The sequence below is a fragment of the Mobula hypostoma genome, chromosome 3 (assembly GCF_963921235.1).
Source record: "Mobula hypostoma chromosome 3, sMobHyp1.1, whole genome shotgun sequence".
In the NCBI taxonomy this organism is placed as follows: domain Eukaryota; kingdom Metazoa; phylum Chordata; class Chondrichthyes; order Myliobatiformes; family Myliobatidae; genus Mobula; species Mobula hypostoma.
The window spans coordinates 13,804,062-13,818,517 of record NC_086099.1 but is presented as its reverse complement, the minus strand read 5'-3'; the positions used below and the strand labels follow the sequence as shown (position 1 = coordinate 13,818,517).

Sequence of the window (14,456 nt, the reverse complement as noted above, 5' to 3'; positions counted from 1 at the left end):
GTAATGTTGTTATATCCAATTGTTTCATAAGGGCACTCCTCATTTATAACCTGAGTGTGTAACAAAGCATCTTTTTAAAGCATTTTCCACTTTGTAAAAATTTTTGTCAAGTAACACACACAAAATATTAGTCAGGCAGCATCTTTGGGTGGGGTGGGGGGTGTGGGAGAGGAAAGAGTCCTGATAAAGAGTCTCAGCCCAAAATGTCGACTCTTTATTTCTTTCCATAGATGCTGCCAGACCTGATGAGTTCCTTCAGCAGTTTGTGTGTGTGTTACTCTGGATTTCTATCATTGCAGAATCTCTTGTATTTATTTTTTTTCTCAAGCAGGTGTAAGTTGCACTGTTGCCTTGTCTTCACTCTTTCCATAACCATGATCGTTCTTGGCAAAATTTCTACACAGGTAGCTTGCCATTGCCTTCTTCTGGGCAACGTCTTTACAAGATCGGTGACCGTAGCCTTTAACTAAACTCTTCAGAGGTTGTCTGCCTGGTATCAGTAGTCTTGTGACCAGGACTTCTGATATGCAACAGCTGCTCATACGACCATCCACCACTCGCACCCATGGCTTCACGTGACCCTGATTGTGGTGAACTGCGGGCTAGTGGAAGGAAGGAGTGCCTTACACCTCCTTTAGAAGATACTTGTCTCCACCCCAACCTGTCTTGTGTACAAAGTGACTAGTATCAAGGGTGCAGAATTTTAGGTGTAAATTTAAATGATATTAGTGGTATGAGAGAGGAGTTGGCCAAAGTAAATTGGAAGGAGATGCTGGCAGGAATGACAGCAGAGCAGCAATGGTGTGAGTTTCTGGGAAAAATGAGGAAGGTGCAGGATAGGTACATTCCAAAACAAAGAAATACTCAAATGGCAAACTAGTACAACAGTGTCTGACAAAAGGAAGTTAAAGCTAATATAAAGGCAAAAGAGAGGGCATACAACAGAGCAAAAATTCGTGGGAAAACAGAGGATTGGGAAGCTTTTGAAATCCTACAGAGAGCAACTAAAAGAATCATTAGAAGGGTAAAGATGAACTATGAAAGTAAGCTGGCAAACAATATCAAAGAGGATAGTAAAAGCTTTTCCAAGTATGTAAAAAAAAGATGAGAGTGGATATAGGTCTGCAAGGAAATGAGGCCGGAGAAATGATAACAGGGGACAAGGAGGTAGTAGATGAACTAAATGAGTATTTCGCATCAGTCTTCACTGTGGAAGACTCGAGCAGTGTGCCAGATGTTGAAGGATGTGAGGGAAGAGAAGTGAGTGTAGTTACTATTACAAGGGAGAACGTTCTCAAAAAGCTGAAAGACCTAAAGGTACATAAGTCAACCTCGCCAGATGAACTACACCCTGGGGTTCTGAAAGAGGTAGCAGTAGAGATTGTGGAGGCATTAGTAATGATCCATCAAAAATCATTGGACTCTGCCATGGTGCCAGAGGACTGAAATATTGCAAATGTCACTCCACTCTTTAAGAAAAGAGGAAGGCAGCAGAAAGGAAATTATAGACTAGATATCTTGAGCTCAGTGGTTGTGAAGGTGTTGGAATCATTTGTTAAGATTGAGATTATGGAGTACTTGGAGACACAGAACAAGATAAGACAAAGTCAACATGGTTTCCTTAAGGGAAAATGTTGCCTGGTGAATCTGATGGAATTCTTCGAGGAGATTACACGTAGGATAGATAAAGGCAGTGCAGTGCATGTCATATATTTGGACTTTCAGGAGGCCTTTGACAAGGTGCCACACATGAGGCTGCTTACCAAGTTAAGAGCCCATGGTATTACAGGAAAGTTACTAACATGGTTAGAGCATTGGCTGATTTGTAGGAGGCAGCAAGTGGGAATAAAAGGATCCTTTTCTGGTTGGCTGCCAGTGACTAGTGGTGTTCCACAGGGGTTGGTGTTGGGACCACTTCTTTTTATGCTGTATATCAATGATTTAGATGATGGAATAGATGACTTTGTTGCCAAGTTTGTAGATGATACAAAGATTGATGGAGGGGCAGGTAGTGTTGAGGAAAGAGGTAGGCTGCAGAAGGACTTGGATTAGGAGAATGGGCAAGAGAGTGGCATATGAAATACAATGTTGGAAGATACATGGTCAGGCATTTTGGTAGAAGAAATAAATGTGCAGACTATTTTCTAAACGGGGAGAAAATCGAAAAATCTGAGATGTAAAGGGACTTGGGAGTACCTGTGCAGAACACCCTGAAGGTTAACATGCAGGTTAAGTTGGTGGTGAGGAAGGCAAATGCAATGTTAGCATTCATTTCAAGAGCAGGGAAGTGATGCTGAGGCCTTGTAAGGCACTGGTGAGGCCTCACCTTGAGCATTGTGATCAGTTTTGGGCTCCTTGTCTAAGGAAAGATGTGCTGGTATTGGAGAGGTTTCAGAGGAGGTTCACAAGGATGATTTCTGGAATGAAAGGGTTATCATACAAAGAACATTTGGTGGCTCTGGGTCTGTACTCGCTGGAATTTCGAAGGATGAGGGGGGGTCTTATTGAAACCTTTTGAATGTTGAAAGGCCTAGACAGAGTAGATGTGGAAAGGATGTTTCCCATGGTGTCTAGTCTAGGACTAAGAGATCACAGCCTCAGGATAGAGGGGCATCCACTTAAAACAGAAATTTCTCTAGCCAGAGGGTGGTGAATTTGTGGAATTTATTACCACAGGTGCTGAGCTTGATAGGTTCTTGACTGGACACAACATCAAAGGTTACGGGGAGAAGACTTGGAGTGGGACTGAGGAGAGGAAGAAAAGATCAGCCATGATTGAATGGCGGAGCAGACTCGATGGGCCAAATGGCCTAATTCTGCTCCATTGTCTTATGGTCTTAATTACTTTTTCAGTTCCATGCTCAGCAAAATGCAAAGAACAAAACCGACACTCGGAGAAACCAATGCCAACATAAAAGATGTCTTCAAAAAGGAGGGAAACTGTGCAATGATAATCACTGGCTCTTGGTTGGTACGTGATAGACATTGTTCACTTTTTACATTTCACAGAAATACCTGCTGCGGTACATAAAGTTATGGAAAAGTATAGCACAGAAACAGGACCATCTAGTCCATGCCGTATCATTTAAACAGTGTACTCCCACTGACCTGCACCAGGACCATAGCCCACCATACCCCTACTATGCATGTACCAATCTCAACTTCTCTTAAATATTGAAATACATCTTGCATGCACCACATGTGCTGACAGCTCATTCCACACACTTTCAACCCTCTGAGTGAAGAAGCTTCCCCTCATGTTCCCCCTAAACCCTTCTCCTTTCTCCCGTAACCCATGAGCTCTGGTTGTAGTCCCATCCAACCTCAGTGGGAAAAAGCCTGCATGTATTTATCCTATCTATACCCCTTATAATTTTGTAAACCTCTATCAAATCTCCCCTCAGTCTTCAACATTCCAAGGAATAAAGTCCTAACCTATTCAATCTTTCTTTATAACTCAGGTCCTTCAGACCTGGCAACATACTTGTAAATTTTCTCTGTATTCTTTCAGCCTTATTTACACCTTTCCTGTAGATGTGTGACCAAAACTGCACACAATACTCCAAATTAGGCCTCACCAAGCCAATGTCTAATCCAATTTACTACCTCATCTTGAATGCCAAGCAACTGAACATTCTTGACCAACCTCCCATGTGGGACCTTGTGAAATGCCTTGCTAAGATCCATCTAAACAACTTCCACTGCCTTGCCTTTGTCAACTTCCCTGGTAACTTCCTCAAAAAACTCTGAGATTGGTTAGAGATGACCTACCATATACAAAGCCATACTGACTATCCTTAATCAGTCCATGTCTATCCAAGTACTGTAGATCATGTGGATAATTTACAGGCCTAATTGAAATGTTTTGTTATTTCTAACCCACCTTTAAGAAAGATGAATAGATTAGATGCAGGTTCCAACAGGAATTATTCTGCGTTGAGGTAGACGGAGAATAAATTTGGGTGTATCGACATCCAAAATGTGATTTGCTCTTATAATTAAACATGTTTAATAAAACTATCTGGAAGGTGTAATATTAAAACACAGAATATGTTTAATAAGAAAATATTATTTTTATGAGAGTGTCACACCTTTAAGGTGAATTAAATGAGATCAAAAAGAAATGGGGATGGTGTTAATTCATTCATTCCTTCTGTGCCGTGTCGATGATGTGAGCGATCACGGTCTCTCCGTGATCATGATTAACCTCAGCAAGTTTTTCTTCAGAACTGCTTTGCCATTGCCTTCTGCTGGGCAGTGTCTTTACAAGATAAGTGACCCCACCCTTTAGCAATACTCTTCAGAGATTGTCTGCCTGGCATTAGTGGTCACATAACCAGGACTTGTGATAAGCACCAGCTGCTCATATGACCATCCACCACCTGCTCCCATGGCTACATGTGACCCTGACCAGGGGGCTAAGCAAGTGCCACACCTTGTCCTCATTTGGTAGAGACGTACCTCCACCCCACCACACAATCTACTACATGGGAGGAAACCTAGTGCCCTGATTTGGGGGGGGGGGTTGGTTCTGTTGTGGGCTAAGCTTGTGCTACACCTTGCCCAATGGTGACTTGAAGGCTAGCAGAGGGAAGGAGTGCCTTACACCTCCTTAGATAGTTGACGTTTCAGGCCAGGTCCTGAATGAGTTCCTCCAGCATTTTGGGTGTTGTTGCTTCGGGTTGATCAGATTAACTAGCTGGAGGAAGAATAATTAGGAGTATAGGCTTGATTGGCCAGAGTGATTAGTCCAGTTCCCACATTTCTTTGTGCGTTTCTTTTCCAGAATGAAATACTCAGAGAAAAGAAAGTAAGAAAAAAGAAATGGTTCAAGCGACCAAAAACTGAGAATGAGAAGAAGATGCAAATGGAGATGGATCAAAATAATGAAGCTGCTAAAGAACAGAGGCAGAGAGACTTTGTGGATTTGGCATGTCAGTGCTCGGCTGTAATCTGCTGCCGCGTCACTCCTAAGCAGAAAGCCATGGTTGTCAACTTGGTGAAGAAATACAAGAAAGCAATTACACTGTCAATTGGAGATGGAGCTAATGATGTTAACATGATAAAAAGTGAGTGCAATGAGGCATTGGAGTAGAATTAAACCATTCGGCCCATTGAGACTGAGCTATTTTCTCAATTAGTTTTTGTTCTTTGAGTACTGTTCCAAATAAGTGGTTGCCCGGGTTACCCGATGGCCTTATTAACCAGAATCCACTGTATACCCTATCACTTGACCTCAATTCATTACCCAATGAATTGAAATGGGTTTCTTTTGTTCTTACTTTAACCTAATATTTTTAGTCATATTTTTCTTGATGTCTTTCATGTTATATGAATTCCAACAAAGATCAAGGATCAACTTTATTCACCGTATACGTTTACATGTATTAACAGTTTGCTGTGCTGTGTTGGTCAGGGCACGACATGTAACAAAAAAACATTCACCAAAAATAAAATAAAGAAAAGAATTGTACTTATAAAGTTAGAGGTTAAAGGGCAGGTATTCAATAAAGTGTGAATAAATAAATAAATACCCTTATTTACAATATAACCAGCATTATAAAAAGTGTTTTTTAAAAAAGGAAAGAAAATTATAATATTTATATAATTGTTTTAGCTTCTTACTTCATCCCCTCCCCACCCCCACCCACCTGGCTTCACTCTCTAACATTTTCTCCTTCCCCTCCCCCCACCTCCTTATTCTGGCATCTTCCCCCTTCCTTTCCAGTCCTCTCGAAGGGTCTCAGCACGAAACCATATAACCATATAACAATTACAGCACGGAAACAGGCCACCTCGGCCCTTCCAGTCCATGCCGAACTCTTACTCTCACCTAGTCCCACCAACCTGCACTCAGCCCATAACGCTCCGGAACGTCGACTGTTTATGCATTTCCACAGATGCTGTCTGACCTGTTGAGTTCCTCCAGCATTTTGTGTGTATTGCTCTGGATTTCCAGTAGCTGCAAAAATATAACCACATAACCATATAACAATTACAGCACGGAAACAGGCCATCTTGGCCCTTCTAGTCCATGCCGAACTCTTACTCTCACCTAGTCCCACTGACCTGCACTCAGCCCATAACCCTCCATTCCTTTCCTGTCCATATATCTATCCAATTTAACTTTAAATGACAACATCGAACCTGCCTCAACCACTTCTGCTGGAAGCTCGTTCCACACAGCTACCACTCTCTGAGTAAAGAAGTTCCCCATCATGTTACCCCTAAACTTTTGCCCTTTAACTCTCAACTCATGTCCTCTTGTTTGATTCTCCCCCATTCTCAATGGAAAAAGCCTATCCACGTCAACTCTATCAATCTCCCTCATAATTTGAAACACCTTTATCAAGTCCCCCCTCAACCTTCTACGCTCCAGAGAATAAAGACCCAACTTGTTCAACCTTTCTGTGTAACTTAGGAGATGAAACCCAGGCAACATTTTAGTAAAACTCTATACTCTCTCAATTTTATTGACATCAAAAATACCTTGTGTCATTGTTTTAGACTCAGTTTCAAATTAAATTTGATGCAAAATTGCTCATCGTTAGAAAATGGGGGAACATACTTCAGAGCAGCGCATAGAACAGTACAGGCCCTTCTGCACAAGATATTGTGCCAACCTTTTAACCTACCCTAAGATCAACCTAAGAGACTCTTAAATGTACCTAACGTATCAGCCTCTCCCACCAGGCTATTCCAAGCATCCACCACTCTCTATATAAAAAAAAACAACAACAACTTGCCTCTGACATTCCCCTATACTTTCCTCCAGTCTATTTTACATTATGCCCCCTCATCTTAGTATTGTTATAAATTGTGTTATGAATCAGAAACCTAATTTTTGTCCTTTTTAGATTGGGTGCAAAATATATTGTCCATTTTGGCTTCAATGTGACTAGCTGCTTTGAAGATCTGCTGTTTGGCTGGCTTGCAATCTCCTCAATTATTTCACTTCACAAAATTAGCTTTAAAAATCTTTGCAGTTCTACCTCTTTTGAAAAGACCAAAGGTGCCCTACAGAACCAATGTCCTGGGTATTAATTTTTGTTCTACGTTCCAACTGCCCTAGGAGGATTTGCTTCCTGCCCACCCCCCCCCACCCCCGCCACAATTCAGAAAAATCAGATTCAAGTTTATTATGACCAACATATATCACAAAATCTATTATAAGTATCATTCGAAAATCTGATGGCAGAATGGTAGGCGATGTTTCTAAAATGTGGGTGGGTCTTCAGGCTCCTGCACCACCTCTCTGATGGTAGTAATGAGAAGAGGTTGGTGAGGGTCCTTAATGATGGATGCCACCTTTTAGAGGCATTGTCTTCTGGAGGTGTCCTGGCTGCTGGGGAGTCGAGTGCCCATGATGGAGCCGGCTGAGTTTACAAACCTTGGCAGCGTTTTCCAATCCCTTGCATTTGCCCCTCCACACCAGACTGTGATGCGATGGAACCCATGCTCATCACTTTAATGGGTGCCATCTCCATAAGATCAAGGGTATGGGACGGCTTGGCATAGCACACGCACTGCGCATTTCAACAGCATTTTATATCAGTGGAATCCATATAAACGAACATCCAGTTTTAACTAGATATCATCTAGTTTATACGTTTTCATTTTTCCAGAATTGGTAGCAGTAGATTTTAATCCTTCACTTAAATGTTATGAAATTAAAACTATACAACACAAGGTACATTTCAGTACCAGTACTGTGCTAAACAAAATATTGGTAGGAAATCATTTTGATCGCATGTTTGAAAGCAGTGTATAAATTGCATGGGTGGCAGGGTAGCCTAGGAGTTAGCAAAATGCTATTACAGTACCAGGGACCAAGGTTCAAGTCCATCACTCTGTGAGGAGTTTGTCTGTTCTCCCCGTGATTGCGTGGGCTGCTTCTGGGTGCTCTGGTTTCCTCCAACAGTCCAAAGACGTATCAGTGAGTTGGTCACATGTGTAATTGGGTGGCACAGCTTCACTGGGCTGGACAGATCTGTTATCGAAAGTATGCAACACGAGTCATTTTTAAACCTTTTTATTAATTATTATTGAAAATCGACAACAAAACAAAATACATTAAAATAATCAAGTCAATATATCAATATGTGTAATAAGAGTCAAACTATTAGCCAAGCTAAACAGTATATCAATAATAATAAGAAGAAAAAGCAAAATGTTTAAAGCTTTTTTTTTGGAAACGAGTTTTTTTTTCAGATATAGAGAGCATCCTCTTATTTGTCATTATTGTCTGGATTGGTGTAACATCCTCTGACAATGCACAAGAACTTCAAATGAACTGTCAAGTTGGCAGAAAAGGTCACTGGCTGCGATTTATCAGCACCACGAGACTTGTACGCGTCCAGGACAAAGTAATGGGCAGGAAAAGCCATTGCAGATGAACCCAACCGGCAAACTGCCTTTTCCAAAAGGTCCCTTTAGAGTAATATGCACAAAATGCTGGGGGAACATGTGGCAATGATGGAAATGAATAATCTGGCAGAGGATGAAATGTCAGACAGATCCATGACAGCGTGTAGCAGTATGATTGGAGATTTGATAGTGGTATACTTTGATGGAGTGAGTTTCTGCCACATGGTTGGCTGGTTAACAAGTAGGTATACCTAATAAAGGGGCAACTGAGTGTATATGGCGAGTAAAGTTGGTCCTTGATCCTAATGCACCAATACCTAGTGGTTGGAGAGCATGTTGATCACTTGTTAAAACGTTGTGTAAGTTACTTGAAGTTTGAAATTACTCTAGACTTTTATCTAATGCTACAGCTGCTCACATTGGAGTGGGAATCAGTGGCCAGGAAGGCATGCAGGCTGTCATGTCGAGTGACTATGCCTTTGGACAGTTTCGGTTCCTTCAGCGACTGCTCTTGGTTCATGGAAGGTGGTCGTACATCCGCATGTGCAAGTTCTTAAAGTACTTCTTCTACAAAAACTTTGCATTTACTTTAGTGCATTTCTGGTATTCCTTTTTCAATGGATTTTCTGCACAGGTAAAAGTATTTTTTTTAAAAACTGACTCTTTTGAAAAAAGCTCTGCAACGTAATAGTTATGTTTTTAATTGTCTTTTAATCTCACGGTAAAGGCAAATGTTAGAAAGCTCTCTCAGTATCAAGAGTTGGAAAGATTCACTAAACAGAAAAAAATATGTTAGAATGGTAAAGGAAAATGATTATTTAGCTTCCAAAAAAATTAAACAATGTACATAGTCATAGAGCACCTCAGCAATGAAACCAGATGCTTCAGACAATCTAGTCCATGCCATTCTATTATTCTGCTTACTTCCATTAACCTTCACCTGGACCACAGCTCTCCATACCTCTCCCATTCACGTACCTATCCAAATTTCTCTCAAATGTTGAAATCAAGTAAGCATGCACCACTTCCGCTGGCAGCTCATTCCACACTCTCACCACCGGCTGAGTGAAGAAGTTCCTCTTCAGGTTCCACTTAATTTTTGCACCTTTCATCCTTAACCTATGACCTCTAGTTCTAGTCTCACCTAATCTAAGTGGGAAAAGCCCACTTGTATGTACCCTATACGTTTCATAATTTTGTATACCACTATCAAATCTCCAATCATACTGCTACACGCTGTCATGGATCTGTCTGACATTTCATCCTCTGCCAGATTATTCATTTCCGTCATTGCTGCATGTTCCTCCAGCATTTTATGCATATTACTTTAGGAATAAAATCCTAACTGACTCAATCCTTTCCTGTAACTCAGGTACTCAAGTTCCAGCAACAGCCTTGCAAATTTTCTCTGCACTCTTTCAGTCTTATTGATATTGTTCCTGTAGGTAGGTGAACAGAACTGCACACAATACTCTGAATTTGGCCTCACCAATGTCTTACACAACATTGAAATAGCATCTCAACTGCTGTACTCATTACTTTGATGCATGAAGGCCAATGTGCCAAAAGATCTCCTTACAACTTCTATCTACCTGTGATGCCACTTTCAAGGAATTATGGATCTGTATTCCCAGATCCCTCTGTTCTACCACACTCCTCAGTGCCCTACTGCCCAACATGTTAACTTCTAACTTAGCCACCTAGTGGCTTGCTGTGGCAATGTCTGTACTGGCATCAAGGACTATTTAAATATTGGTGTCATTCACTGAGCAGGAATGGTCATGTTGTACAGGGCTTCAATCCGCTCAAAACTGTTTGTTTGGCAGTTTTTTGGGTGTCATTTTTCATTGATTTTGTTGTATTTCTTTGATCTACTGTGAATTCCTGCAAGAAAATGAATCTCAGGATAGTATATGATGACATAGACTTCTGTGTTGAATTTTTATGCTTGCAGAAAATAATTTTTTTTATAATTTCAGTAGTTGCTAATTGTTCCATGCACAGACTAAATGTTCAAATTTGTAAATATAAGTTTTTATAAGTTTACTTTTATGCATTGAAATAGACATTTAATTTCTTATGTTTCTAGTAGAAGTTAGAGAGGTAAATAAATCTCGTATTTCCTTTGTCTTCTTAATCACAGACTGCATATGAGAATTGGTTTATCACACTATACAATGTTCTGTACTCCAGTCTTCCAGTGTTGGTGGTTGGGGTGCTTGATCAGGTACGTTCCATCCAAATGTTCAATACCACTGTGTTTTGTGCATCTTTATTGATTTCAATTACAGTTTTCTATTTAACTAGGTTTTCCCCTCTTTGCCCTTCTCTTTAGGATGTCAACGATAAATTGAGTCTTCGGTTTCCGAAGCTTTATATACCAGGGCAAAAAGGCTCGTACTTCAATTTTACAAAGTTCTTTCTCAGTTTGCTTCATGGTATTATTATATCCATGATAATTTTCTTTATACCATATGGAGCCTTCCTTCAAACAATGGGTCAAAATGGTGAAGCACCAACAGATTACCAGTCATTTGCAGTCACCACAGCCTCCGCTCTAATTATAGCTGTGAATTTCCAGGTAAGTAGATGCTTCATGATTTCTTCCACTATCTTTCCAAAGTTATATACTCTTGGTATGATCTGAAGTGCAGTTGCCCTTGAATTCCTTACCAGTGGTAGCAGCATTTGAGAATGTGAGGTCAATATCAATATCCTTTCTTTATTCTGCATGATTTCCAGTAGAAATGTCACATGTACATCGAAATATGAAATGTTTGCGTCAACAACCTCCACAGTCTGAGGATGCGCTGGGGCAGCCCACGAGTGCTGCCAGGCTTCCAACATTGCATGCCCTCAACTTACTAACCCTAATTGATATGTCTTTGGAAAGTGTGTGAAACCAGAACACCTGGAGGGAACCCACATGGTCATGAGAAGAGCGTTACAAACTCCTTACAGACAGCAGTGGTAATTGAACCTCGGTCGATGACACTGTAAAGCCTTACACTCATTGTTGTACTACTATGTCACCCTGGGTTTCACTGAGCATTGCTTTTTTAATTCCTTTCCACCCTTGCCCAAAGCTGTCAAGGCCAAACATATCTTGTTTGTAGCTCTGACTGACATCAGCAAAGGAAAATACATACGCTTTGGAACCTCCTCCCTCGCCTGTAACTTGCTATCACATCATGTTGTGTCCTGATACACCAGGGTGGAGCTCTTAAGTAAATTATAGTCCTACACCACATTTTAGCGTTTGTTATTTTTTGGATTGTCTTCATGTTCTTTAATACCTCATTCAATTTAAAAGCATTGTGCCTTGGGATAAGTTATAGCAAAATATATATATTTTGTTAACATCCAGACTATGCACTGTAAGAAATGGAGACTTTTTATTTACTGATTAAGATGTGGTATACAAACACAGATTATAACTTGGTTATGCTAGTATCACAAGAAGATTTTTTACTTAATTTATTTAGCAATACAGCACAGTAACAGGCCTTTCTGGCCCAGTGAGCTTGTGCCACCCATGTGACCAGTTAACCCACTAATACAATGGCCTTTGAAACATTGGGGGAAAAAAGGGAGCATCCTGTTTAAATTATAAAGGGTAAAGAAAAGTAAAGGCATCCATTAGTCTTGCAAGACCATGGATCTGCGCCTGGAAAGTCTTCACTCTCCAGGGCACAGGCCTGGGCAAGGTTGTATGGAAGACCATGCTGCAAATCTCCCCTCTCCACGACACCAATGTTGTCCAAGGGAGGGGCATTAGGACCCATACAGCTTGGCACCAGTGTCGTCACAGAGCAATGTGTGATTAAGTGCCTTGCTCAAGGACACAACACATTCCCTCGGCTGGGGCTCGAACTCACGACCTTCACGTTGCTAGTCCAATGCCTTAGCCACTTGGCCACATGCCCATACTAAAGGGCGGACAATATTAACAGCCAGGGAGCTGTTTTCCCATTACCCTCTCTCCTTGAACCATCTTCAAAGTTCAAAGTAAATTTATTAACAAAATACGTTTATGTCACCATATACAACCTGGAGATTCAGTTTCTTGTGGGCATGCTTCAATAAATCCATAATAGAATAACAACCATAATATAATCAATGAAAGACCGCACCGACTTGGACATTCAACCTGTGTGTAAAAGACAATGAACTATGCAAATACAAAAAAAAAGAAATAATAATAATAATAAATAAATAATCAATACATATTGAGAACATGAGATGAAGAGTCCTTGAAAATAAGTCCATATGTTGTGGGAACACTTCAATGACAGGGCAAATGAAGTGCAGTGAAGTTATCTGCTTTGGCTCAAGAGCCTGATATTTGAGGGGTAATAGTTGTTCTTGAACCGGGTGGTGTGAATTGAAAATTGAATAGCTCAACCTTACAGGTTTGATGCTAATTGACGAGTAAATAGCAGGTTATTCTAATGATTCTTGAAAGATCATTACTAGTGCTGCCATGTACTCTTCAGCAACCTCTTTCAGAACACTGAGGTGCAGTCCATCTGGTCCAGGTGACCTACCTACCTTTAGACCTTTAGGCTTCTGAAGAACCTTGTCCTTAATAATAGCAACTGCGCTCAGTTCTGCCCCCTGATACTCTTGAATTTCTGGCATGCTACTAGTGTCTTCCATAGTGAAGACTGACATAAAATACTTAAGTTCATTTGCCACTTCTTTCTCCCCCATTACTAACTCTTCAGCATTATTTTCCCGCAGACCAATATCCACTCTCACCTCTCTTTTACTCTTTATACGTTTGATAAACTTTTAGTATCTTCATTTATATTATTGACTACCTTACCTTCATATTTTGTCTTTTCTCTTGTTATAGCTTTTTAAGTTGCCTTCTGTTTTTAAAAGCTTCCAAATCCTCCCTCTTCTCAGTAATGTTTGCTATACTATATGCCCGCACTTTTGCTTTTATGTTGTTTTTGACTTCCCTTGCCAGACATGGTTGCCTCATCCTCCCTTTAGAATGTTTGGGATGTATCTATCCTGCACCTTCCAAATTATCCCCAGAATCTCCAGCGATTGCGGTTTTGCAGTCATCCCTGCTAGTGTTCCCTTCCAATCAGCTTTGGCCAGCTCCTCTCTCATCTGTATTCTCCCTTTCAAACTGCCTGGTGAATTCTATCATACTATGATCAGTGTCTCCTAAGTGTTCCTTTATCTTAAGCTTCCTAATCAAATCTGGATCACTACCCAACACCCGGTCTCGAATTGTTTTCCCCTAGAGGGCTCAACAACAAGCTGCTCTAAAAAGCTATCTTATAAGCATTCTACAAATTCTCTCTCTTGGGATCGCACACCAACCTGATTTTACCTTTCTACCTGCATATTGAAATCCCCCATGATTATCATAATATTGCCCGTATTACATGCGTTTTCCATCTCCCTTTGTAATTTGTATCCCACATTCTGGCTACTATTTGGGGGCCTGTATATAACACCTGTCGGGGTTTTCTTACTCTTGCAGTTTCTTAATACTTCCCACAAGTATTCTACATCTTCTGATCCTCTGTCACTAAGGATTTGATTTCATTTTTTTTTTAAATCAACAGAGCCTCCCCAACCCCTTGACCTTTCTACCTGACCTTTTGTTACAGAGGAGTAGCCAAAGTTGATTGAAAGGGGACACTAGCAGGGATGATGGCAAAACCACAATGGCTGAAGATTCTAGAGCAATTTGGAAGGTGCAGGATAGATATATACCAAACATGAATAAGTATTCTAAAGGGAAGATGAGGCAACTGTGGGTGACAAATGCAGTCAAAAATAGCATAAAAGCAAAAGAGAGGGCATATAATATTGGGAAGTTAGATGATTGGGAAGCTTTTAAAAAGCAACAGAAGGCAACTAAAAAGACATAAGAGGAGAAAAGATGTTAAGTTCTCAACTTTGTTTGTAGTCATTTATATAACATCCTACAACATAGGATGTAGCTCCCTGGCAAGGATATTCTGATGACAGTTATATTCTTTGAGCGTTATACTGGGAAACAAAGGGAGGACATGCAGAGGGCAATGAAGTCCTGGATTTGTGCGCTTCATTATTGAAGACAG

At 40.6% G+C, this 14,456-nt stretch overlaps 1 protein-coding gene across 5 annotated transcripts in view; it reads left to right on the top strand.

The window, feature by feature from the left end:
- The window catches only part of atp8b1 (ATPase phospholipid transporting 8B1), a 182,791-nt gene that overhangs the window by 161,723 nt on the left and 6,612 nt on the right, over positions 1-14,456 (top strand). For all 5 annotated transcript variants that reach the window (XM_063042668.1, XM_063042669.1, XM_063042670.1 and 2 more), the window contains 5 exons: positions 2,854-2,971; positions 4,787-5,069; positions 8,778-9,001; positions 10,511-10,594; positions 10,703-10,948. In XM_063042668.1, the coding sequence (XP_062898738.1) occupies positions 2,854-2,971; positions 4,787-5,069; positions 8,778-9,001; positions 10,511-10,594; positions 10,703-10,948 (955 nt within the window). The remainder of the gene's footprint in view (positions 1-2,853; positions 2,972-4,786; positions 5,070-8,777; positions 9,002-10,510; positions 10,595-10,702; positions 10,949-14,456) is intronic.